General features: G+C 34.1%; 1 protein-coding gene across 1 annotated transcript; it reads right to left on the reverse strand.

The window, feature by feature from the left end:
* Nucleotides 1-14,614: 14,614 nt before the first annotated feature.
* Nucleotides 14,615-16,020, reverse strand: LOC149547675 (germin-like protein subfamily 1 member 20). The gene is made up of 4 exons (XM_089794787.1): nt 15,626-16,020; nt 15,402-15,538; nt 15,186-15,322; nt 14,615-15,102 (listed from the first exon to the last, which is right to left on the reverse strand). The coding sequence occupies exons 1-4, from the start codon at nt 16,006-16,008 to the stop codon at nt 14,929-14,931; spliced, it is 831 nt and encodes a 276-aa protein (XP_089650913.1). The 5' UTR covers nt 16,009-16,020; the 3' UTR covers nt 14,615-14,928.
* Nucleotides 16,021-27,743: the final 11,723 nt, after the last annotated feature.

The raw sequence follows: 27,743 nt of genomic DNA on the forward strand, positions 1-27,743 counted from the left end.
ACTATGAAGGAAGGTTGTTTTAACATCAAGTTGCTCTAAATACAAATTTTTAGTAGCCACAAGACTTAAACTAGTACGGATAGAAGTCATCTTAAGAACAGGAGAAAACATGTCATCAAAATCAATGCCCTTTTTTGTGCAAATCATTTCACGACTAACTTAGCTTTAAATCTTTTCTTAATTCCTTCCTCTTCTTTCAACCTATAAACCCACTTATTTTGTAAAGCTCTTTTACCTGCAGGTAACTAGCATAAATCTCAAGTTTTATTTTTCAACAAAGAGTCCATTTCATTTTTCATTGCATACTCCCACTGAATCTTAGTATCCACCTTCACAGCTTCATCATAACTTTCAGGTTCACCAGCATCAATAAGTAAAATAGAATACAAAGAGGGAGAAAATCTCTAGGGTCTAATTTGCCTTATTGACCATCTAACATGCACCAATGTGTGTGGTATTTGTTGTTGCAGTTGTTGCACATCATGAGGAATGCCTGGAACATCAAGTTTTGGAGTATCATCCGACACTACATAATCATCTTATTTCTTCTCATGTTGCTGCGATAGATCTTTGTACAACACTTTCTCATTGAATATGACACCCTGCTTCTTACAATTTTTTAATTTTCAAAATCCCAAAGCCTATAACCAAATTCATTAATGTCATATCCAACAAATACACATTTCTTTGACTTAGCTTCCAGCTTGGTTATATTTTCAAAATCTAGTGAGCAAATGCTTCACAGCCAAAGGATTTGAGAAAAGAATAACTCACCTTCTTACTAGTCCATGCTTCCTCTAGAATACCACAGCCCAAAGGAGTAGAGGGACCTCTATTAATCAAATATACAACAGTATTAATAGCCTCCACCCACATGCATAAGGGCATTATAGTCCTGTTCATACGTTCAACCACTCCATTTTCCTGTGGAGTTCTTCGAATAGTTTTATGTCTATGAATACCATTAGTGGAGCAATAATCTTCAAATTCATGACTGCAATATTCACCACCATTATCAAATCTGAGACATTTTAATTCTTACCAATCTCATTTTCATCCAAGAATTTCCATTTCTTAAAAGTTTGAAACACATTAGGTTTTTGTCTAAGGAAATAAACCTACTTTTCTAGTCGCATCATCAAATAAATGTAACATAATAATAAGAGCCACCAAGGGAAGATGCCTGAGCCGATCCCATACATCGGTATGCATAAGCTCTAATTTCTCCTTTTTTCTTCTTTTCCAGTCCTTACAAAACTCACTCTCTTTTGTTTTCCATACACAACTTTCACAGAAATCCATATTAACACATTTTAGACCTAGTAAAACTTTCTTTGATGAAGTACTTTCACACCTTTCTCACTCATGTGCCCAAGTCTGTTGTGCCATAGCTTTGTATCAGAATTTACGGCAGCTATTTGTTCTCCCTGCTCAACTACAGCAATTATTCCTAAACATTCATTTTCATCTGAAAAAATTAAAGTAGAAGGAACAATATGACCTGTACAAAGATATAAGGTGCCTACTTCTATACCTTTTTCTACTACAAGAGAACCTTTTGAAACCTTCCAATTTTTATCATTAAAAGTAACTACACAACCCTCATCACCAAGTTGCCCTGCTGAAATTAAATTCCTACTCAGTCTTGGAACATGTCTTACCTCATGTAGTAACCAGTGATTCCCATTTTGTAACTTAATCTTAACTTTTCCCTTTCTAACAATCTGACAAGGTTCATTATCCCTTTCTAAACAAGTCCAAAATACCCTTGGACATAATCACTGAAATAACCTCTATGAGGTGTAGCATGAAATAAAGCACCAAAATCTAAAACCCATGAATCATCAACACTTTCTAAAGATAGAAGAAAAGCATCCTCTTTGGATTTGTCACTTACCACATTTGCCTCCTTGTCTCCATCTGATTTATCTCCTTCATTTTTCTTTCGATTCCAAAAATATTTCTTTTTATACCCTGGTTTTCCACAATACTAGTAGTCATTCAATCCTCTCAATTGAGACCTCCTCGCCTTTAACTTTCTTCTTGATTTCCCACAATTTCCAGAGTTACTTCCTCTCTCAGGCGTTCTACCCCTGCTTTGTGCATTCAAAGAACTTCCAAGGAGTTTCCTCACTCAAAACAACACCGATCACATCATCATATTTTAGGGTACTATATTTAGGAATAGAATTACTCATAGCCATTACCAAGCCATTCCAACTTTCAGGCAAAGAACACAAAATCAAGAGATCCCTAACCCAAAGAATTTATGATGTACAATACTTTCCTAATCAATCACCACATATTAACAATCTCCCACTTGGGGACTGATCAGGATACACACTAAACAACAATCTCCCACTTGGAGACTGATCATGTAGTGATTTCACTACTCCATGAGGCTCCCACTGGATCAAACCACCCTGGACTCTATTGTTCATTTATTCATGTCCAGTCTGGAAGACCAACCAAAGCTGAAGAGGAGTTCAACTTCTCCCTTGTTACTACCTTTGTCAACATATCTATTGGATTGTCATTTGTATGTATCTTCTCCAGCTTTAACTATCCATCCTCCAAAACTAACAAAATGAAATGGTATCGCAACTATATGTGTTTGGTCTTTGAATGTAGAGCTGAATGGCACTCTGACTATCTATGAACAAATAATTATCTTTCTGAGGATGTCCCAATTCTTCCAAGAAGAATTGAAGCCATATAATCTCCTTCGTTGCCTATGTAGTAGCAACATGCTCTGCCTCTGTAGTGAATAAAGCATTAATCTTTTGTAACCTAGAAACATAGCTCATGGCTACCCCACCAATAGTAAAGACATAACTTGTAGTACTTCACCTGGTATCAATATTCCCTACCAAATCTGAGTCAACATAGCCTTGTAAATCAGTAGTAGAGCCCCCAAAATGTAAACACTTACTAGATGTTGCTCTCAAATATCTAAGAATCCATTTGACTGCATTCCAATGCTCAATTCCTAGATGACGCATATACTTGCTAACAACTCCCATTGCATGTGCAATATCTGGCTCGGTACATACCATAGCATACATCAAGCTTCCTACAGCTAAAGCATAGGGTACCTTGGACATCTTATCCTCTTCTTCTTGTGTCCTAGGACACATCTCCTTAGTCAACTTCAAATGACCAGGTAAAGGTGTGTTGACAGCTTTAACATTCTCCATAGATAAATTTTGCAACACCTTCTCAACATAATCATCCTGAGATAACATCATTGTTTTGTTCTTCCTATCTCTACAAATCTTTATACTAAGAATTTTTTTTACTGCCCCCAAATCCTTCAGAGAAAATGCATGTGCTAACTGGTGTTTCAACCCCTTAATGTGATCCGTGTTAGACCCAACTACAAGCATATCATCAACATATAAACATAAAATAATGTAGTTGTCATCATCCAACCTCTTAAAGTAAACACAGTGATCTGAATGACACCTATTGTAACCATGCTCATGCATAAAACTGTCAAATTTTAGATACCATTACCGAGGTGCTTACTTCAAGCCATATAAACTTTTCTTCAATTTACACACTAAGTTATCCTTACCTTTGACCACAAATCCCTCTAGTTGAGCCATATATATCTCTTCATCCAAATCACCATGAAGGAAGGCTATTTTAACATCAAGTTGCTCTAAATGCAAATCTTCAGTAGCCATAAGACTTAAAACAGTACGAATAGAAGCCATCTTAACAACAGGAGAAAATATCTCATCAAAATCAATGCCCTTTTTCTGTGCAAATCCTTTCACAACTAACTTGGCTTTAAATCTTTTCTTACCTCCTTCCTCTTCTTTCAACCTGTAAACCCACTTATTCTGTAAAGCTCTTTTACCTGCAGGCAACTTGCATAAATCACAAGTTTTATTTTTCAGTAAAGAGTCCATTTCATCTTTCATTGCAGACTCCCACTGAATCTTAGTATCCACCTATACAGCTTCATCATAACTTTCAAGTTCACCAGCATCAGTAAGTAAAATAGAATACAAAGAGGGAGAAAATCTTTATGGAGGTCTAATTTGCCTTCTTGACCGTTCAACATGCATTGGTGTGTGTGGTATTTTTTGTTGCAGTTGTTGCACATCATGAGGAATGGCTGGAACATCAGGTTTTGGAGTATCATCCAACACTACATAATCATCTTCTTTCTTCTCATGTTGCTGCAACAGATCTTTGTACAACACTTTCTCATTGAATGTGACATCTCTGGTTCTTACAATTTTTTATTTTCAAAATCTCAAAGCCTATAACCAAATTTATTAATGCCATATCCAAAAAATACAAATTTATTTGACTTAGCTTCTAGCTTGGTTCTATTTTCAAAATCTATTTGAGCAAATGCTTCACAGCCGAAGGTTTTGAGAAAATAATAACTCACCTTCTTACTAGTCCATGCTTCCTTTAGAATACCACAGCCCAAAGGAGTAGAGGGACCTCTATTAATCAAATATACGGCAGTATTGACAGCCTCCAACCACATTTGTAAGGGAAACCCAACATGCAACCTCATGCTCCTTGCGCTCCATTATAATCTTGTTCATACATTCATCCACTCCATTTTCCTATGGAGTCCTTGGAGCAGTTTTTTGTATACGAATACCAGTAGTGGAGCAATAATCTCCAATTTCATGAATGCAATAGTCACCACTGTTATCAGATCTAAGACATTTTAATTTCTTACTAGTCTCATTTTCAACCAAGCATTTCCATTTCTTAAAAGTTTGAAATACATCAAATTCATGTATAAGGAAAGAAACCCATACTTTTCTAGTTGCATCATCAATAAATGTAACATAATAATGAGAGCCACCAAGGGAAGATACCTGAGCCGGTTTGCATATATCGTCATTCACAAGCTCTAATTTTATTTTATTTTTCCTTCCTAGTCTTTACAAAATTCACTCTCTTTTGTTTTCCATACATAGAACTTTCACAAAAAATCATATTAACACATTTTAGACCTAGTAAAACTTTGTTTGAATGAAGTACTTTCATACCTTTCTCACTCATGTGCCCAAGTCTATTGTGTCATAGTGTTGCATTAGAATTTACAGCAGCTACTTGTTCTCCCTACTCAACTACAGGAATTGTTCTTGAACATTCATTTTTCTCTGAAACAATTAAATTAGAAGAAAAAATATGACCTGTACAAAGATATAAGGTGCCTACTTTCACACCTTTTGCTACTACAAAGGAACCTTTTGAAACCTTCCAATTTTTATCATTAAAAGTAACTACACAACCCTCATCACCAAGTTGCCCTGTTGAAATTAAATTCCTACTTAATCTTGGAACATGTCTTACCTCATGTAGTAGCCAATGATTCACATTCTGCAACTTAATCTTAACTTTTCGCTTTCCAACAATCTCACAGGGTTCATTATCCCCCAAATAAATAAGTCCAAAATCCCGTTGGACATAATCAATGAAATAACCTCTATGAGGTGTAGCATGAAATGAAACACCAAAATCTAAAACCCATGAATCATCAACACTTTCTAAAGATAGAAGCAAAGCATCCTCTTCCGATTTGGCACTTACCACATTTTCCTCCTTGTCTCCATCTAATTTATCTCCTTCATTTTTCTTTCGATTCCAGTAATCTTTTTTTTATACCCTAGTTTTCCATAGTACCAGCAGTCATTCCGTCCTCTCGATTGAGACCTCCTTCCCTTTGATGTTTGTCTTGATTTTTCACAATTTCCAGAGTTACTTCCTCTCTCAATCATTTTGCCCTTGCTTTATGCATTCAAAGCACTTCTTGATGTAGATCCACCTGAGGTTTTCCTACGAGTTTCCTCACCCAAAACAACACCAATCACATCATCATATTTTAGGGTACTAGATCCAGGAACAAAATTACTCACAACCATTACCAAGCCATTCCAGCTTTTAGGCAAAGAACACAAAATCAAGAGAGCCCTTATTTCTTCATCAATATTGATACCCACAGAAGACAACTGACTAGTAATAGTATTAAACTCATTTAAATGATCTGCAATAGATCCACCTTCTACCATTTTCATATTAAATAAATACTTCATAAGAAATACCTTGTTTGAAGCAAAGGGCTTTTCATATAGTTTCGCTAGGATTTGCATCAATTCTTCTATCGTCATTGCTTTTTTAATATTAAATGCCACCGATGGTGCCAAGCATAATTGAATGCTTCCAAGTTTCTTTCTGTCCAAAAGATTCCATTCATCATTTGACATAGATCCTTGATTCTTGGCTTTGCCTTCCAATGACTTCCATAAATTCTTCTAATAAAGACAGCCTTCCATTTGCATCTTCTATAACTGTAAGTTTTTTCCATTAAACCTATCAACCCTCAACTTACCCTCATCTGCCATCGCTCCCACTCAACCATGAGACTCCCACTTAACTGTGAGACTTTACTTGATTACAATTTGTAACCCCTTACAGCTCAATACCACTACAAGAACCAATTTTGCATCACAACTATAAAACAACCCTAACCCTAAGCCTTTTTATACATGTAGTAACCCTTGATGCAACCCCAAAGAATTTATGAAGTATGTATAGTACTTTCCTAATCAGTCGCCACATACTAACAATATGCATTGTTACTTTGACGTTGTGTAAACTTTAGAAAAAAATGGTTCAATAAATATTGTGGCATATTAGGTTAATTTGTCTTGGGTTCGTTATAAGGAACCCAATTGGTTTGGGCTTCCAAAGAAAATCTTGAGGTATTATCTTATGTTTGTCAGTCCTAGTAATTGTTGCATCCATGTCCTCAATTATACCGTATCTTAAATGGGGATTAGATGGGAAGTGCTAGTTGAGGAAAATTCCCCTCGATTTCCTTCTTCTTCATTCACATGTATTGCACTTACAATAGGAGAATCAACAAAGACTTCTTGTTGACTAGCAGTAGGAGCATCAATGGTAACATTGTCTCCATTAACCTTTTTAGGTCATTGAAATGTACTCCTGGTATTTTTCTTATAGTTGAATGAACACTCTTTGGTTTCCTTTTCCCTTTCTTCTTTCTATTCTTATAACTTAATCTTGAGTGTTTGTGTTTTAGATTGTATACATACATTCACGAGCATAGGACACATAGGAGTAATAAGCAATACTACATTAAGTCAATGTAAATATTCCATACGTAGAGAAAATATTAGCTAAAGAATATAAAATAGGAGATGAATATAAGTCAAATGCAAATGATCAATGTCAACTGAAGAATGGATACAATAAATGGAACCTTGGAAAAGCAATAGAATCTAAGTAATAAAAAATTGAATAAATACAAAAAATAATTAGATGATTAAACTATCAACTTAAGAATGCATACAATCAATGTTAACTATGCATACAAAAAATGTAAGGTACACTTTCCTTGTATCATGAGTTTGATAATCAATTCAATGATAAATTAAGAATGCATATAGTCATATTAGGGTGATCCCACAATAATGGGTTCCACTTTTTGACCAATTTTGACACTGAAATCAATATTTTTGCAACAAATGTCACGTTCAAGTGACTATATCTCCAAAACTATAAATAATTTCAAAACTAGTGATTTTGAGTACTTTGTAACCATATTTTTTAATCTAAAAAAAAAAAATTATTTATGTCAATTTTTTTTTATCTCCTCCAAAAAGTGGTACAAAATAAAATTCAATATTTTAAAAAGTGACAGTCCATTTGACACACATAACTTTTTTTCTAGAAATGATAATGAAGTAATTCTTTCGACGTTAGATTTGTAACATCAATATCCAGATGATGCATTTGGTTTGATTTATTTTGGTTGAATATTGTATAGTTTATGAAGTTTTGAAGTGACATGAACCGTAATTCAGACATACGTTTCGTTCGACACAGATAATTTGAAGTCAATTTATCATAAACCATTTTTTTTTTTTAATAGAAAGGTATCTCAATAAGCCAGTGTCCATATTTTTCAAAAAAAAATTGACCTAATTTACTAATTTTCCCGAGGTGTCAAAGTCGGTTGATGTTCAATCAATAATAAACCTATAATGAGTTAAACTCATATTGGAAAGTCTTAATGATTAAATTATGTATTATAATTATAGTCGTTGGAAAGCTTTCTCCGAGCAGCACATTTTGACATTTTTTATTTTACAGTAGGAGATCATTCTCCTGCAATTATGGCAGTCAAAAGAGCAAAAAAAAAAAATGAAAAAAAGGTTTTTTTTTTGTGATTTTGCATGTTCGTGCAAACATGGCATTCGTGCGAACATGCAAACCATGTTCGCGCGAACATGCAAATCATGTTTGCGCAAACATATTTATCACATATGTTCGCGTGAACATACGAAGTATGTTCGTGCAAACATGATTTTAAAAAAAAAGTTTGCGCGAACACAATAAGTGTGTTCGTGCAAACATATGGTAAACTCAATTTCTCATTTTGCAATTTTTTTCATTTTTGTTCGTCCCATTAAAGTGAAACCCATTATTGTGGATTCACCCATTAGTCTTGTCAATTAAGTTGAAAGTGTGAACTTGAAGAGTGCATGCAGTAAATGCAAGCTTAGAAAATGTGTATAATATGGATCTTAAATAAATCAAAAAAATTAATAATGCACATAGGTCATGCAAGATTAATTTAATGAGTGCTAGACTAAAACACTCCTTGCATTTATTGAAATAAGGTTGGATGTGCAAAATAATGATAAATCCAAAGAAATATTACGTTTCAAATAATGATTAACCCAAAGAAAATTTCATATTTAAAATAAACAAAAGTGAAGAAACTATCAAGATTCATTCAAGCTACAAGACCCAATAATGATTAAATCAAAAGTGTACACTATTTCTCTCTCATTTCGTATAATTATTTTTTTCTATCGCATTACATGCAATCATTTGAAGGTGAAATGATTGAAACATACAAATATTAGTACAAGGATATTATTACAAGCTCTTATTAAAATGATATGGTGATATTTGCTACTTCGTGATGGACTCCCTATGGGTAGTAATTAGGTGAACCATTAACAATTACTTAGCAGTCAATGAGATGTGAACATGTTAAGGTCATTAGATATGGAGTAAGGAGAAGTTAAGTATGGGTAAGGGATGATGTGACTTAATTAAAATGAACCCTTCGCCACCTTTACAACTGACTAAGAGGGTCGACATTAAAAATATCTTAGAATTTTTTTAATGAAGATATTACAAAACTAAATTAGCAGTATGGTGAATTAGTTTTGCAATCTATTCAATAAATACAGTACAAAACCATGTAATATTTGCATATGGTTATGTAAGGTATTCAATGAAAAAAGTACTAAATTAAATCAACACTATGAAACTTGAGATGACAATTCTTTCATGCATTTAAAACATCTTATTATAAATAAAAGACATCCAAGTATAGTAACCAATTCAGTTATTCATTGAATACAAATATAAAAGTAATAACTATGATGTGTTACTTTTTTTAAGTATCAATTGAGTACATTAGAAAACTAAGACATGCCATTATATAATTCTTTGAGTACTTAATGTATTTGTTGAGTATATTTTTATTTTCATGTTAGTTTCTAATGCATTGATTGAGTACATTAGACAGTTATGTTAATAGTTGTGTATTCATTAAGTACATTAGAAAACTAAGTCACCAGCTACGAATTCTAATAATATAAGCTTCCATTCATAAAAGATAGCTTAACTACTATGAATACATTTGAAAACTAATTGTGCAGTAAATTTATAATTAAAATATATAGTAAGCATATAATAAGCATACAAAAACAAGGAATAAGAATACATTTAGCTTCTAAAAATAAGGAATGAACAACTGACATAGCCTACCACCTTGAGCAAGAGTACAAAATATGTAGATTTATAGATAATAAAAAAACCAATCATTAGACAAGTAACCTTCAATGTATTTTACATGGCACTATATCCTTCTAATAGGAATTTGGTCATTGAAGAAGTGGCTAGTAAATTTAAAATTCAAGTTGTGGTGGAAAACGCTCTGATAATTAGTTCATATGATGGCTTCATGAATTCAAATATGAATTGCATTAATTTTTTTGGTTCATATGGTGACTTTGCAAATTCAAATTAGTAATATCTTTTGTGTAGGTCATTTATTTTATGTCAATTGGTGAGATTTACATCATTAGTTGTTTATGCATTACAATTGGATTAAAGGCTTGAAGATGGCATACCCTTTTGGGTGAATGTGCAAAGAGAGTGATATGAAAAGTTGTTCGGTAGCAATAGTTGTGACGTTGAGTGTACAAGCTATTATTTATTGACTATTTTGTTGTGTAGGAAATAGTTGTAAAAAGGTTGGTTTTGGGTTGACTAAAAGGGATGGATATTGGAGCCCTTGTTGGTAATGGAGTCTTTTCCTCTAATTGCTTAAAGCTAAGGTTTCAAATTTTAGGTATTAACAATTATACATAAGAAGAAGGACAAAAAGTGGTCATTTCAAAATGTCAGTGATAAATGACTGGAATTGTACCATATACTTTCATTCAATATCACTAGTATATGTAGATAAATATCTTATAGTACACAAATATATAACTAATAGTGTACAAATGAACCAATCATAAATCAAAATAATACATCCTAATGACAAAAGAACCCTAAGATCATAAATGACTTCCAATGACGATCAGTCTCCTAAGTGAAAGATTTCATTTAGAAATGATTTTTTTTTATTCCCCCGTAACAATGTTCCACTTCCCTTACCTCAGTTAATGCTAAAGTTGGATACGCACTGCAATCCTGACAAGCTTTAAATAGGCCCAAGGAAATGCAGCGCACAAGGCTTTATCAAATTGATGGACACCATACATTACCCGGTGTATTAACACCGTCTGAAACTAGTATAAAAGTTAACAGCATTTTGGAATCCCATTGAAAATTAATATAAATGAGCTATTATAACACAACATTACATTCAATGAAACAACAAACGCAACTAAAGATAAACTTTAATGTACTCATCGATTTTTCTTATAAAATAAAATAACATTTTGCTGATAACAAACTTAGATGGAATACTGAGACCTCTTAAACCGAAGATAAAATACAGCCAACAGATAAACATTCAACTCTAAAACAATAGTTTATTGCTAAAGCTGTTCAGTTTTGAGAGTATAACTTAGTGAATACAAGATGATATGGAGATTCAGGGATGGGTTCTCATTTCTCAACACTTCTAAACCATCTCCCACTATTCCCTCTCACAAATCAGATCGTATTTGGCTGAACAGAAAACACTCGGATACAGGTAAAAATAAGCATCCTGATGAATAGATGCCCTTTATTTGTTGGAGCAGTTGCAGAATAATATATATCTTGCACCACGCAATCAACCATGCCATTTTCAGGTGGTAATCTGTTGGTTGTTTGTCAGGTTGTCTCTTGTAAGAACCAGCCTCCTTATTTTGACTAATTTTTAATTCAAAAACAATGTCATTTTCTAACAATGCAGGAATAAAGAAAATCTGAATAATGATATAACTATATTACAAGCTTACTTCGTTGGAGGAAACTTGACATTGACATACCCCTCCCGAGTCAGTAGTAACAATCTTATTCTTATCATTCCAACAAGCGTATAATTTCCAATTTATCACCCTATGTGCAATTCTACAGGAACAAAACAATTCATCTAATCCACCGAGATCATGTGTTGATTATCACTTATTGCACCTGATATGGCCCTGTTTTCTATATTTATTAAGTAAATTAAATTTTACAGTGAATAAATGTAGAAAAGGTCGTGTCAGATGCAAATTTTTGATATAGAATACTGATTTTTAATTAATTAATAAATATATAACAGACGTCATTGTATAGGTGTAAAATTCTTTTGTTTTTTGTACATTCTATAAATCATGTATGATATGATCTGATCAGATGTTTAAAAATTGTTGAACACAATTTTGAGAAAAATTATACAGATATAAGTTTTCTATTAGCATTTTTTTATAAGAACAAAATAAATTGTATTTACTACAGTACATATGAAAGCTTTTATTGCCATATAATATTTATATATCTTGAATCTCTTTTCAATTATACATTGATTGTAGTCTTTTCTAATTTTATTTTCTATTGATTATATTTTTTCTCTTCTTATGTCAACTTCAATATTTTGACTTATGGTTTATTTATTTATATTATTATTCTTGTACCTAGGTAATTTAGAGCTTCCTATTTATCCTTGTGTATAGATTTATAAAGAAATAAAACAAATCACTAGTAAAGTGTCCAATATTGATCATTGAAATCTACAAATTGGAGGAAGAACATATGTATTAAAAAATCACAAAAACTATAAGTACATTCATATTTAGAAAAAATACAAGTACATTAACATATTTTATATATTGTTTTTTACTAATTTAATCGGAAAAGCCTCCAATCCATTATATGATCCAAACAATCAATCAACGGTCAAATTAAAAAAGAATAGTCAAAAAGCAATAAGAGAGAGCAACCAGTTGAGGTACAATGAAACTAGAGCTAATAAAAACCTGACCAAAAAGCTCCAACAAAGATAGACTAGATTGATAAAGACAAGGGACATCTATTGAATATGGGAGTTGTAGTAAAAAAATGGAGTTATATCCAAGGGAACATATTCAACTTCCACAATGAAAGGTTATATCCTATTCTTCCTACGCCTAGCAACATCTAACTAGAGGGAGCAAGGGATACAATGTTTTTAGTGTCATTAAAAGAGGAAGATGAGTGGGGCAAGTGAACCCTCAAAATAGAAAATCTGCAAATCTAAATAGAATGTCCTTCACCATAAATGGAATCAAATTCATGCTGAGCATAGTATCAAATAAAGTTCTTAGTTTAGTACAAACATTCACTGAGGTAGGGGCCTCTAATAGAAGAGCAATAATTGTAGAAATATTAACCACCAAAATCAATCCAAAAATATTCATTAAATGAGGACCACTCATAACTTCATGAGAAATAAAAAAAATCTATTTCAAAGTCAAAAGCATATTACTAAAACATTAGCAATGCCCACCATAGAAATTTGTCAATTAGAGGAGCTTGATGTTGAGATAGGAATAATTTGTAACTAATGTACAAGATTGTACCTTTAGTCTACCATATTACCAAGTTGTGATATCTAAAGCACAATCCAAATATGTCTAGTCAAATTAATCAAAGATACCATACACACTTAATTAAGAAGCATAAACCAAGAACAATCATCATAGAACATTATATGAGATTACATATTAAATATCATATCATATGATATAAAATCCAATACAATCATATTATATCATATTATCATATAAAACTACATAAAATCTAACACAATCATCATGTAAAATTAAAATAAAAAATCTTGACAAAAAATGAATAAATTTCAATACATTTGTAACATAAAATATCATTTATATGAAATGATTAAAAAAATTAACATCATAGAAAATGAGCCCTCTATCAATGAAATCAATCAGATTTGTTATAATCATCAAATGATATATCATTTATATCATCTGAAATGTTATAGCTTTCAATAAATCATGCATCACTATATGAAATACATAAATTCTGAAACAGTTATATAAAATCAATTGATTCTCAATAAAAAAAGACAATAAGCTTATTTTGCAAAACTTCAATATACTTGCATCATCTATTTTGATATCAAAAATTAAAAAGAACCTTGTAACACAACACTCCCATGATGTATAAGAGAGAATCAAAATGAATCTTTATGTGAAACACAAAATATTCTGAATGATTTCTCCAAGCTTTTCTTAAATCTAAAGAGACGACCAATTATATTTTTATCCTTTCTAAATTAAAAAAGACTTCCACATTGATTGACCAATTAAATAAGACTAAATGTATAATTACACTAGTAAAACACAACTAAACATACAGTTAAAGCCTTCGCTATCTTGATGACAATTTTTTTCCTTGCTGACGGGATTATATTTAAATAAATAGACTTAAAATAAATTTTATCAAATAATAGACTTTATGAAAGATTTTGGTATCGACTGAATAATTTAAAGTATTTACATAAAAGTTTGGGAGAAATAACTAGATGGTCCATTACAAAACCATCTCCCTCATCCTAAGGTCTTTTATTTAATTTATACACGCTTAACATAAATATCTATGCAAACACTTATTAGTGATCTATAGGTAGAATTTATTCACATATAAGGAATTATATTCTTTTGCACCAACATTAATGTGCTAGCTGGATACACCCTGGAATTCTGACATGCGTTAATAAACTGCAGTACTCGAAGCTCCATCGATTGAATGTATACCTCCCATTGCCGGCGGTTTAACACCGTCTGAAACCTAACAGTGTTTTGCAATCCCTATGAAAGCCAACATTAATGAGCTATACAACATCACGTTTAACGAAACAACAAACATAATTGAATATAAACTTACTGTGTACTCAATAATCTGATAAGAAACTGTTGAGATTCCAGAGGTTAATAAAACATTTTTATTATAGACTATAGCTGATTAAAAAATTAGATGCAAGACGTAAACCTCTTGAACAGATGAAGATGAAACACATACAACATTTGAATAAAGCACTGGATTGAGAAGAAACCCTAAAATAATAGTTTGTTCATGAAATTTAATTTTTGAATGTATACAAGGGCTGAATACAATAAAATAGAGATTGGAGGATTTCTGTTGAAACGGGTCCCCCATTTCTCCACTCTTAATCAAAGAACTATAAAAAATTATCGGTAACATGAAATCTTTCATAGAAATAATTTCACGCCATTCCTTTTCACGAACCAGATTGTTTTTTTTTCTGAACATAAAACACTCGGATCCAAAATAAATAAGCATCATGAAGAAGAGATGCCCTTTATTTGTGACAGCAGTTGCAGAATAAGATATAATCTAATAATCTACAGTAACATCTCTTCCGGGTACACAGCCACTTTTGGATGTTTTCTTCAGTCCGATTCCATACGGATATATCACCGACTGCAGTTCTCTCACTTCTTGTATGGTGATATTGAATGCGGTTGCTACACTTCTCAATGGAAACTTCAATATACCCTCGCTGGCCGTCTGCAACACTCAACAAAACACATATATCTGATACCCGTTCTGTAAAAACAAACCAAGGAAACAATATACGCATCGTTTCTTACCAGAACGCCAGCGTTTTGACTGTTGAGAGCCGAGATATACTGAGCTTCTTCACCGCCAACGTTCATTTCGAAATGCATCAATCCCCTCGGAAACACAGTCACATCTCCAGGGTGCAGAATGTCGATGAAAGCTTCACCTGATTTAGAACAAATCATTAATGATTCTGCAAAAGAAAAAGTACGTGATGAATGAAGAAAAGCAGAATTAGGGTTTACCATCAGTATCAACGAAACCAACTTGAATAGGCCCTCCAGAGATAAGAGTAAGCATTTCTGTGGCTCGTGGATGAGTGTGCGGCAGATTTACACCACATGGAACCATCTTGAACCTCACGATTTCCAAGCCCTGTGATCTGCAATGCACCTTAATTTCAATGCAGCTCATAAATATATAAAAAGTAATAAGACTAAAAATGATGAAAATGGTATTAAGATCTTACCGAGCTGCAGGAAAGTGGGCGTTAGGACCCGAAGTAGCAGCGCGGACTCCTCCTGAATCTCTGGTAACATGGCCATTAGTGAAAATGTCGCGCAGAGTAAAGTTTTGGAGTCCTTTAGGGTAATCCATAACAGGATCAGGATCCGCTCCATAAACACCTACATTTGTGATACTTAGAAGAACGGCAGAAATAAGGAGCAACTTCATTGTGAATGTTAAAGCCCCAAACTCTGCTCTCCCACTAAAGAAAATAAATCCCCTTATCTTTTGAACGAGAATTTCTGTTCGTGTGTTTTTATAGCTGAGTGAAAGGAGTCTGTTCAGAATAAGGAGGGGAAATTTCTTGTTGCGCGAGGAATTTGGAAATGACAGGAAGTTTAACATTGCATTCAATGTCTATCCGCTTTCAACTTGGCAGGCCAGTTTGTGTATGATAGATCTAACTCGTTGTAGAGGGTTAACGTACAACTTCCTTTTGAGAAGATAAGGGGAGAGACAGAAATTACTTGTAACTTACATTTAAGTTTTCCAGGAGGGTTGTTCGTGAGTTAATTGACTTAAATATTGCTCATTAATTGATTAATTAACGTACAACTGCTGAAATGGACTTTTTTAGTGGGCGGGGAACAAATATTGTAAAATTGTAACGATGAAAATTTGATTGTAGCAATGGAAAATTGTCAGCTTAAATAAAATATTGAACGAGGCTATACAGATTAGAAGGCTAAGGTCAACAGTTGTTTTTTCTAAAGTTTATTTACTTCAATTTAAAAATCACATTTTTAAAGTAGTTATAGATTAGGGATTGCTATAGTTATCAAATTTATTTTTAACAAATTATACAATTCATTGCTACATTATTAGATAGATGAATGAAAATATGAATTTAGAATAGCATAAGTTACTTAAGTCATGGAGTTACAAGTTTCATAGTGTTACCTTGATAATTTGCAGAAGAAGTTAAAAGAAAGTTTAGTTCAGGGATGAGAGTAAAATTAAAATGCAAAAACCTTCTTTCTCCCTATACTAAAACCTTCTTTCTCTACATACTCCTCTCTTTCCCTGTACTAAAACCTTCACTCTCTACGAACTCCTTGTCTCTCTGTGTACCAAAACCTTCTCTCTCTACATACTTCTCTCTCTCCAAGTACTAAAACCTTCTCTTTCTACATACTCCTCTCTCTCCACTCCTCTCTCTCCAAGTACTTGAATCATCTCTCTCTACTTACTAAATTTTTTCAATGAATCATGTCATAGAAGATGTGTTTTGTTGTGCATGTATAAAGAACATGGAGTAAGGGAAAGTATAAAAAAGATGGTATTTTGAGGCGAACCAAATTGTACGATAGGTATTGAGGACGAGAAATTTGGAACCAAGCTATCATGCCACAAAATGGGTAATATCGATTGGAGTTTTTGTTTGCGTGTTCAACTCAAAGAGTTTTATATTCACTACCAAGAAGTGGCCTATAATGACATTTTCCTCATGCGGCTTTTTCCAAAAAGTGTAGGACGCCTCGCCCTTGAATGGTTCTATTGTATACCATAGGGTGCAATTAAAACTTATGTTTATCTCTCCAAAGCCTTTGTGGCTCAGTACTCTCATTTGGTCGAGACTCAATTATCTGTAGTAGATCTGGTTCATGTCGAACAAAAGAGAGGAGAAATCCTCGTAGAATACTTACAGCGATGGCAAACTCTCACAACCTCAATCTCATGCACCATCCTCAAACGTCACCTTGTCAAGATGTTCATTAACAACACGCACCCTAGTCTTTCCCATCACATGGTTATGAATTGCTTACAAGCATACAAAGACATTAAGGAAAAGGGAATGGGACTTGAGCATGGGCTCATTAAAGATGGTGTCATCAAGCTTTACAAGGAAGACACCCAAGAACATGGTCCAGGCAATGACAAACCACGATACTGGAACAAAAACAAGAGCATAGTTATTGATGGAGTCATTGACACTTGACATGTTCATGTTGTTGAAGCAACATCTAACACCCCTGCCATGTTTTGTCAACAACAATCTTATCAGTAACAATCAACACAATGTGCAAGTACCCAACCATCAAAATCAAACTAATGATATCACACTCTCAGCTGGACCAAAACTACGTGTTCAAAGGCAACCTCAAGTATACACCCATTGGGTGAACCCTTTAAAGGATAACCTTATTCGGCATCCATAGACACAACCCTTAAAACATAATCAGTCTAGGGCATCCTAGTATAAGGACAATGAGTTTTGCAAATTCCATCATGTCAAGGGGCATACCACCCTCAAATGCATGCAACTCAAGGACTATTTCCAAGACCCTATTGATCCAAACCTGAGATCATAGTGGGGGCACAAGCCTCATCAAATATAGGGCTACTGATATATCAGAATGTCTTTCCTCCAGACAATAGAACCACAAGCAAAGCCCCTGCAAACACTCCTATCAACAACAAACCCAACAATGCTCAAAACAACAAGGTGATAATTGATACAAGTCTTAGAACTATACATCAGCCTACTTGGACTATGGAAACCTAATTGAATGCATACCACAAGTCAAGCCTTCTATAAATGTTATAAATATAAAAGGCCTAGAAGCTCAATGTGCGGCCACCACTCGAACAGCTCAACTCAACATAGTTGGACCCTCTGTATCTACCCCATCAAGACCACATTCATCAAGACCACCCCCATTAAGACCACAATACAACATCTTGGAACACCTTCAAAATATGCCAACTCAAATTTCCATTTTAGATCTCTTACACACGCGCCCACTTTATCAAGAGATCCTTGACAATGCTCTCCACGAGTGATGCATCCCTACAAACATCAATGTCACCGAGTTCTACAACTTGGTCGGTCACCTATCTGCATCATGTGCTCTGTCCTTCAAAACTTCTAACATCCTAGCTATTGAGCCCGATCATATACTTCCACTTTGCATAGCTATCATGGTTTTTAACTTTGCAATCAAATAGGTCATGATAGATAATGGATCGACTCGAAATCTATGTACTTGAAAATTCATCAAATAGGTAGGATACACTGAGGCAGATATCCTCAATGAGGTCATCACCATCAAAGCATATGACAACTTAGAGTGCACCACTGAAGGAACCATCCTACTACCTCTCAGAGTTGGCCTAGCCACTCAAGAAACAATTTTTCACGTAGTTGATCTTAACCTTCCATACAACATTCTCTTTGGTTGACCATGGATTCATGCCATGAAGGCTATTCCATCCACGTATCATCAGTGCATCAAGTTTTCACATAATGGCACTAAGATAACCTTCCATGTAGATCCTAAACCCTTGGCTTTCTTCAATGCAATGGAAGCTTCATACACCAACCATTGTCCTGAAATTGAGATTGGCAACACCATGGCTAGCTCCTCTAGCACCTACCACGATCTGGATACCATTTTAGCCTCCACCCTTTCCATGGTTAAGATCAACTACCAAGGTTGTGGAGAATACAATCTCTTAGGTGCTTTTGTTGTTAGGGATTTACCACTTGATCCTCATACTCAAGGGTGCCCAACACACTAGGAAGGCCCCTTAGTTCAGACAACTTGGAAGCACTGCATTTATCACCAACAAGATCCTCGATGGAGAGGAAATAGCTCCCAACATTAACACCTGGTTATCTAGAGCACCACCTCCAAAAAGTGAAAAACTTCTTCAAAGTTTCAAACAGAAATACCCATGGTTGCATCGCCTTACTACAGAACAATGGGGTTATCAAGAAGGCAGTCCAGGCCATGAAGAGTCAGGCATTAGACAACCTATAGAAGCCTACAAAATGAAAAGAAGAATGGCCTAGGTTATGGACTCCCTGCAATTGGGGGCACCACAAAGAATATTCATGCCTTCATAAACATCCAAAACACTCATGTCGAGGTCGAGGATATTCCTGAGGAAGTAGAAAAGAAATCCTACGATGATATTTTCCTCGATTAACTCATTTTAGGAGCCTCTCATGTGCTCTGTGAACTCTCCATTCACCTCATAGAGTTATATAAACAACTTTATTTTTGTCTCAAACTAAGACAATTCATTCAAAAATTGTCTCAAATATTGTCTTAAAACCTCCCTTTATTTTGTAGTGTGTGCTTTGTGAACTCTCCATTCACCTCATAGACTTATCACACACATCTCAAACTCATTGATTGGGACAAACCAAGAGTTGTCTATGTTGACAAATTCTCCATAGAGCATGTGCTTCTCAGATTCATGGGGGTTGAAACACCACAGAAGAAACAATCTCCGCAGTCAGCTTATGTCTACCAATTGGATCCAAAAGGTTACTTTAGGGAGGAGGAAATCTCTAGTCACAAAATTGAATAGAAAGAAAAGCAAAAAAGAAAAGCAAAGGCATTCCCTAGTGAAAACTCTTCTAGAGCACCATTGAATGGCTCAAAAAATGAAAAGAAAATAAAGGACACATCCAATGGTGAAAACCTTGTTGAGGCACCCGAGGATGGAGATTTCATCCTATTAGAGTAAGTTATTTATTACTCTAGGTGCTTTAGCTCTCTTAGGTGCATATAATTAATATTTTATAGTAATCATAATACACAAACCTAGCTTTCTTTCCTCTAGGGTTTCATTCACCTTAAAAGGTTGAACTTTTGTATTTTGTTTTCATAACTTAGAATACATTTCTTTTGCTCTCACATTCTTGAGAACTTCTAAGCTCTGCTTTTTTCATTTTTTGGCTTTGCATGCAAGTGTTCTTGAGGATCTATGAAGTTGGATTTCTCAACTTCTACACGCTTTCATAGCTTTGCTAGGTTAGCTTCCTCCTAAGCTTCACTTAAGGGGGGGTGTTAGAGTAAGTTATTTATTACTCTAGGTGCTTTAGCTCTCTTAGGTGCATATAATTAATATTTTATATTAATTATAATGCACAAACCTAGCTTTCTTGCCTTTAGGGTTTCGTTCACCTTAAAAGGTTGAACTTTTGTATTTTGTTTTCATAACTTAAAATACATTTCTTTTGCTCTCACATTCTTGAGAACTTCCAAGCTCTGCTTTTTTCATTTTTTGGCTTCTCTTCATTGCAGGATATTTGTATGCAAGTGTTCTTGAGGATCTGTGAAGTTGGATTTCTCAACTTCTACACATCCTTCCTCCATAGGATCGCAGGCCCACATATCATCAATTTTTATAGAGGAAACCAAGCTAATCAATATCAGTCTAACAGATATACCAAAAATCACATACATTGCGGCATCTCTACCACTTGAATAAGCATAACTTCTCATCAAAGTCCTTCGTGAAAATATTGGTCACTTTGCATGGTCTTATCAAGACATGCTAGGATTGGACCCCAGGTTAGTGGTACACCATTTGGCCGTGGATCCAAAGGCTAAGCCTATCAACTAAAAACTCCATAAGATGCATCCCAAAGTTCTTGTATTGGTTAAAGCGGAGCTAGAAAAACTACTAGATGTGAAGATCATTCACTCGATTGACTATACAAAATTGATCTCCAATATGGTACCTGTCAAAAGCCTTTTGGTGATATTAAGATTCGCACAAACTTCAGAGATCTCAACAAAGCTTACCCAAAGGATGACTTACTATTGCCAAACATAAACATGATTGTTGACCTCACCACTGGCCATGAGCTCTTATCACTCATGGATGGTTTCTCAGGATATAATCAAATTCAAATATCAAAAGAAAATCAACATAAGACAACATTTACCACCCCTTGGGGGACATTTTGTTATAACATGATGTCATTCAAATTAAAGAGTGTCAGGACAACCTATCAACAAGCCATGACGGTCATCTTCCATGACCCAATCCTCAAAACTCTTGAGGATTATGTGGATGATATTCTAGTCAAGTATCTTAATGCGCTTGATCACTTATCTCATCTTGAGGAAGTGTTTGATTGATTGACTAAGTACTATCTCATGCTCAACTCCAGGAAATGTGTCTTTGGTGTCACATCTTGAAAGCTCCTTGGGTTCATTTTATTACAGTGTGGTATTGAGATTGATCCTAAAAATTTCAAGACCATCATGGATATAGCTCCTCCTAAGACACTTAGACAACTTCACTCCCTGCAAGGGAAACTACAATCAGTCAGAAGATTCATCTCCTAGCTAGCTAATAAGTGTCAATCATTTACACATTTTCTCAAAAAGAATCAAAACTTTAGGTGGGATCCTATTTTCCAACATAACTTTAAACTAATCAAGCAATACTTGGTTGATTCACCTATCTTGGTTCCGCCAGTTGTGGGACAACCACTCATATTATACATCACAGCTACCCCAACAACACTAGGTGCTCTTCTAGCACAACTTGATGACAAAGGAAAAGAGAGGGCTATTTACTACATTAGTCATACTCTAATCAGGTACAAGCTCAATTACACCCCAATGGAAAAGGCTTGCTTAGCTATGGTCTTTGCCACTCAAAAGCTTCATCATTATATGTTAAGCTATACTGTGCAACTAATATCCAATATTGATCCATTAAAATATATATTGTCACATACCATACTCATAGGGTGTCTGACCAAGTGGGTCACGCTTCTTAGCAAATTTGACATCCAATATGTCAATAGAAAAGCTATGAAAGGTCACGCTATAGCAAATAATTTGGCCAATGTGCCTTTGGTTTTTTATCACCCTCTCATTGTGGAGTTTCCAAATGAACACCTCTACCTAATAGAGGAACAACCATCCTGGGAATTATATTTGTAAAGATAAGTACTTCATTAAACCAAAACCAATAGCATCTCAATATCATCACAATAAAGGTACAACCACATGATTCAACAAATTGTAACTAGACCTAAATAGCTCATCTTCAATAGTTTATGACTTTGATTTATTTTCATCAAAATATCAATGCTTTGAAAATTCTACTTCTGCACTGGCACACCCAAAAGAATATATCTCCACATACACTCACTCAAATAGTTTATGAGTTATGTAGTTAATTTTATATTGGCATATTATTCCTTCAAATGGTTTTGTTAGCATGAATGTTGATAATACTACTTTGAGGGTGTATCCTGAGCATTGGAGCACATTGACATGTTGTATTCATGACGATGTTTCTCACTAATGACAACATAGTATGGTTTCTGTAGAGACTGGAAGAATAGAAGTCAGGGATCTTATGTTGTGCAGTAACCGAGTAAGGGTTAAGTGATGCACAATTAAGAACATGTTCTTAAGAGTGTCTTGATGATGTGGTTATGAGGATGAAGTTATATTCAAATATGTATAGTAGTTGTGTTTGGTTTACTGTGAGCAATGTAGAAATAGTGCATTTGTTTCTTAGTTTCTGATGTTTGCATTATATCTTTTAGCCAAGATATAATTAGGTGATGCATAGTCAACTAGTGACAGAGGATAGTCAGGTGATGATGTCAACGAAAGTGCAAGACTTGGAGTCGCATGTGTAAATTTTTGTATAGACTATGAGCCAACAGTGATATTGTAATTGTAATTAATTATATATCTTATTTTAATTAATTGGGAAAGCATTAAGGCTGACTCAAGGAATTATTATGAATGTATGGTATAAAGGAAAGATGCTTTCCTTGATTTTAAAGAGTGGTGAAGTGTATCAAGTATCTATTGTGCATTGAATTTGCGAAGTGCAAAAAGGAGCAAAGTGTTGATTGAATGCATGTAAGCAATCCAAGGGATTATTGGATGCACAATTTGTGATCTGATTACAAGATTAGAAGGAGCAGAAGTCTAGTTGACAAGATAGAGATAGAGCAAGGAAGTACAATTTAGTTATATTATTCTAAAAGGAATAATACAAAAATCATTTGGACAGTGGGTTCATTGGTCTTAACCTTGAAGCTATTTGGACAGTAGATCCAACTATCTTCCACAACTCCTAACAAGGTTGGCAAAACTCCCAACATGGTTGGATGTCCTAACAGGGATTCAAAATCTCCTAATAGGGACTCATATCTACTGAATATTGTAACAAACTCTTAACAGTGTCTATCCTCTAACAAGGAATATTTATATTTGTACATCATCTTGTGGGTACCATCCCCACTAGGGTTTTCCCTAGTTAACATAATTGGTGTCATTGTGTATGGGTATCTTGTTACGGCTTCAGTTTACATTACTCTTGTTTAAAGTTATTATTTGTGATATTAGTTGGATAACTGATTCACACCCCCCCCCGCCCCCCCCATTATGTCAGTGGACTATATATTCCAACAATTGGTATCAGAGCATCAAGTCCTTGAAGGATAAGCTTAACATCTTTGGGAGATCGAAGGAGAATCTTTTCAGAAAGGATAGACCTAGATTTGATGGGGTCAACTATGAAATTTGGAAGGAGAAGATGAACACTCATATGTTGTGCATGAGTCCTGGATATTGGATCTTGACAAAGGAAAAGAAGAAAACGTTGAAGAATCAAAGCTAGAAGATTGTAGTGAGGAAGAAAGAGATTTATTCATGTGTAACATGAGAGAAAGAGAATCTCTAATATCAACCCTTCCAGACAGTGAATACAATTAGGTAAAGTCACTTGAAACATCTCATGAAATTTGGAAAGCATTAGAATTTACTTTTGAAGGTGATGATCATGCTAAAAGAATGAGGTTACAAAGTTGGATATGTGCATATCAAGATACTAAGATGATGGAAGATGAATCTATAAAAAGTTATATTGACAAAATATCATAAATGGTTGCACGAATTCAATCTCATGGTGGAACCAAACATGATGATGAAGTCATATGGAAGATTTTGAAAAGTTTGACAACACCATTCAAGCCTATAGCTTAGATGATACAACTAGTGATGCCCTGCACTAAGGATTTTGCCAAGGAAACTTGTCTTGGTAGATTGGAATTAATAGAAGTAAATTTGAGATAGTCTGGTGAACTTGCAAGAGTCAAAAAAACCTTTAGTGCCCTAAACATTCAACCTAATTTGACAAGGAGTGCAAGCACCTATGGAGATTTTTCTAGAAACAATAGAGCTGATGAGGAAAAGAAGATTGAGAAAGGAATAACCCTTCTGGTGAGAAGAGAAAAAGATGGTAAGAAAATATTTAAATGTTGGACTTGTAATGAATTTGGTCATTATGCATCTAAATGTCTTAAAATAGAAAAGAAGTATAAAGGAAGGTTTAACCCTAGAAGAGGTGGAGATATAAATCATTTGTATGCAAATGAAGATGAAGAATCTAATGAGAAAGGTCAAAGTGAAAGTGATGATGAATTAGGATTTGTGGCTATCAAGGAAGACTATCTTGATAGAGAAATTAGACGAGAGAGAGCTCTAGTTACCCAAGTGGAAAATAAATCCAATTGGATAATTGACAATGGTTTTTCACATCACATGACTAGTGATATGAATAAATTTGTTAAGTTCAAGATTCATGATGGAGGAATTGTTAGAGTTGGTAACAATGCTACTTGTCATATTATAGGGGTTGGATCCATTGCTCTTGATGGTAAAACTAGCACTAACAATATCAATTTTGTTGATGGATTAAAGCATAACTTATTGAGTGTTGGACAGTTAGTGGACAAAGGTTATCATTTGTAGTTTACTAAGAAGAGCTGCACTATCAAAGACAGAGATGGTAAGATGATTGGAATTGGCACTACATCTAGAGTTAATGTATTTCAATTGAATCCTACTGAGATGACATCTTTGGTAGATAAAGTTGATAACTTTTGGTTATGGTATATAAGGTTTTGTCATATAAAATTTGATAATATTGTGAAGGTTAGTAGTACATTTGTAGCAAGAGATCTACCTAAGATTATTAAGCCTACTAATGTTGTATGAGAGGAATATATTTTGGCTAAGCAGAGGAATGTGTATTTTCCTAGAAAGAAGTTCACTACCACATAGAAATTGGATATTGTTCACACAAATCTGAGTTGTCCTGCAAGAACCAAAGGAATATATGGTGAAAGGTATTGATGATTTCACTAGAATGATGTGGGTAGTATTTCTTAAAGATAAATCAAAATCTTTTGAGAAGTTCAAGATATTTAAGAATATATTTGAGAATGAATCTGGCGTTAAGATTAAATGTTTGAGATCAAACATAGGAGGAGAATTTATCTCTAAAGAATTTAACATATTATGTGAAGAAAGTGGAATCAAAAGACAACTATCTACACCTGGAACACTTGAGCAGAATGGGATTGCTGAGAGAAGAAATAAGTCTTTAGTAGAGGTAGTTAGAGTGGTGTTATTTGAGAATGATATTTCTGAGACATTCTGGAGAGAAGCAATAAACACAATAGTATATACTCTGAATAGAGTACATATTAGAAAAGGTATGGACAAGACACCTTATGTGATATGGTTTGGACATTCATCATGTATCAAATATTTTAGAATATTTGGAAGAAAATTTTATATTAAGAGATAATGACATTGGTAAGTTTGATCCAAGAAGTGATTAAGGTTTGTTTCTTGGCTACTCTTTGAAAAGTAAGGCTCATAGATGCTTTAACAATAGAACTAAGAAAATAGTTGAGTGCGCAAATATAAGGATTGATGAGAAGTTTGGAACCAAATCTAAAAGATAATAGATTATAATTTAGGTGAAGAAGTGGATAACTCTGAAATTGTTAGACAGAATGGTGAAGTATTCCTTAAGAATAACAATGACTTGCAGAATGATGTGCAAATTGTTTAACAAGGAGAAGAGTAGAGATTTGAACCTAGAGAAGAGATAAGAGTTGAGATGTCAACTCCTACCCCTAACAAAAATCTGATAAGGAATCACCCTCTTGAGAAAATAATTGGAAGTAAAGATAAAGGAGTAATGACAAGGAAGAAAGTAAATGAGGAGTTATATTTGATATCTCAAGTTGAACTAAATTGTGCAGATGAAATAGTCAAGGATGATTATTGGATCCAAGTAATCAAGGAAGAATTGGATTGGATAGTAAAGAATGACACATGGGAATTAGTTCCTAGATCAAAGGACAAGAATGTGATAGTAAATTGAATGGGTTTTCAGAAATAAGATGAATGAGCAAGGAGAAGTTGTGGAAAACAAGGCTAGACTTATTTGTAAAGGTTATTCACAACAAGAAGGCATTGATTATTAGGAAACATATGCACCTATAGCAAGAATGGAAGCTGTAAGGATGTTCCTATCTTATGCAACAAACAAAAAATTAAAGGTTTATCAGATGGATGTTAAGTCTACATTTTTAAATGGAGAGCTAGAAGAAGAATTATATATTGAGCAACCTTATATATTGTGTAGAATAATGATGGCATATTCATCTCACAAACTAAGTACCTGAAAGATTTATTGAAAAGGTTTGGTTTGGAAAGTTGTAAACCTGTTGGTATTGTTGGAACAATTGATTAATTATGTATTGTCTTTTATGTTACACAAAATTTCATATCATTGCAAGTTGTATATGCCGAGCTCACTTGGGCATTAAAGACAATTTTCTCTATCTACCAAGCATTCCAGAGTTTGCTTAGTTCAAAAGACAATATCTACTAAGTTCACTAAAGAGTTAAAGGAAAGTTTGTGAAAGTTGAGTGTTAACTGAGCTCACTTGGTTAATAAAGGAAATGTTGAATGGAACTAGTGTTAATCGAGCTCATTCGGCTGCTAGAGGAACTTTGTGAATATGCAGTGTTGACTGAGTTCACTTGGATAACATAGGAAAATTATTTCTGAGTTAGTGTCTATTGAGTAGGGTTGACTAACAAAGGATTTTCTTGTTTTGGGATATTAAGTTTAATTGAATTGTCTGTTGGTTCTAGCCGACTTAGGAGATGAATATTAATTATTCTAAGTTATATTCTAACCCACTTGACAATATGAAAGATATAAATATAAGGTCAAGTTGAGAATTAGAAATATGAATGCATGGAAGATAATTGAAGATTTAATGATACTAAGAGGAAGCAAATCAGAAGGATAAGAAAAATATTCTTGTGAAGCTAAAAAGATACATTTGGTCAAGAATGATCAAGTATACAAGCCAAAATTGAGATCTGTAATAAGCAATTCAGTTGCATCTAAAATCAGGTCATCTCATTGTTACTCTCTAAACATTGTAGCAGTGATCAAAATCTCTTAACAGAGTTGGCCTAATAGCTATT

Source organism: Cupressus sempervirens, chromosome 7 (genome assembly GCF_028749045.1).
Source record: "Cupressus sempervirens isolate cs-2001-9-10 chromosome 7, ASM2874904v1, whole genome shotgun sequence".
NCBI lineage: Eukaryota > Viridiplantae > Streptophyta > Pinopsida > Cupressales > Cupressaceae > Cupressus > Cupressus sempervirens.

What these genes read in the sequence shown, in the direction of transcription:
- LOC149547675 (XM_089794787.1), bottom strand. Translation starts at nt 16,008, where the DNA reads ATGTTAAACTTCCTGTCATTTCCAAATTCCTCGCGCAACAAGAAATTT. An exon ending in GCCCACTTTCCTGCAGCTCG is followed by an intron (nt 15,539 to 15,625) that starts GTAAGATCTTAA and finishes GGTGCATTGCAG; the next exon opens with ATCACAGGGCTTGGAAATCG. An exon ending in GTCAAAACGCTGGCGTTCTG is followed by an intron (nt 15,103 to 15,185) that starts GTAAGAAACGAT and finishes TGAGTGTTGCAG; the next exon opens with ACGGCCAGCGAGGGTATATT.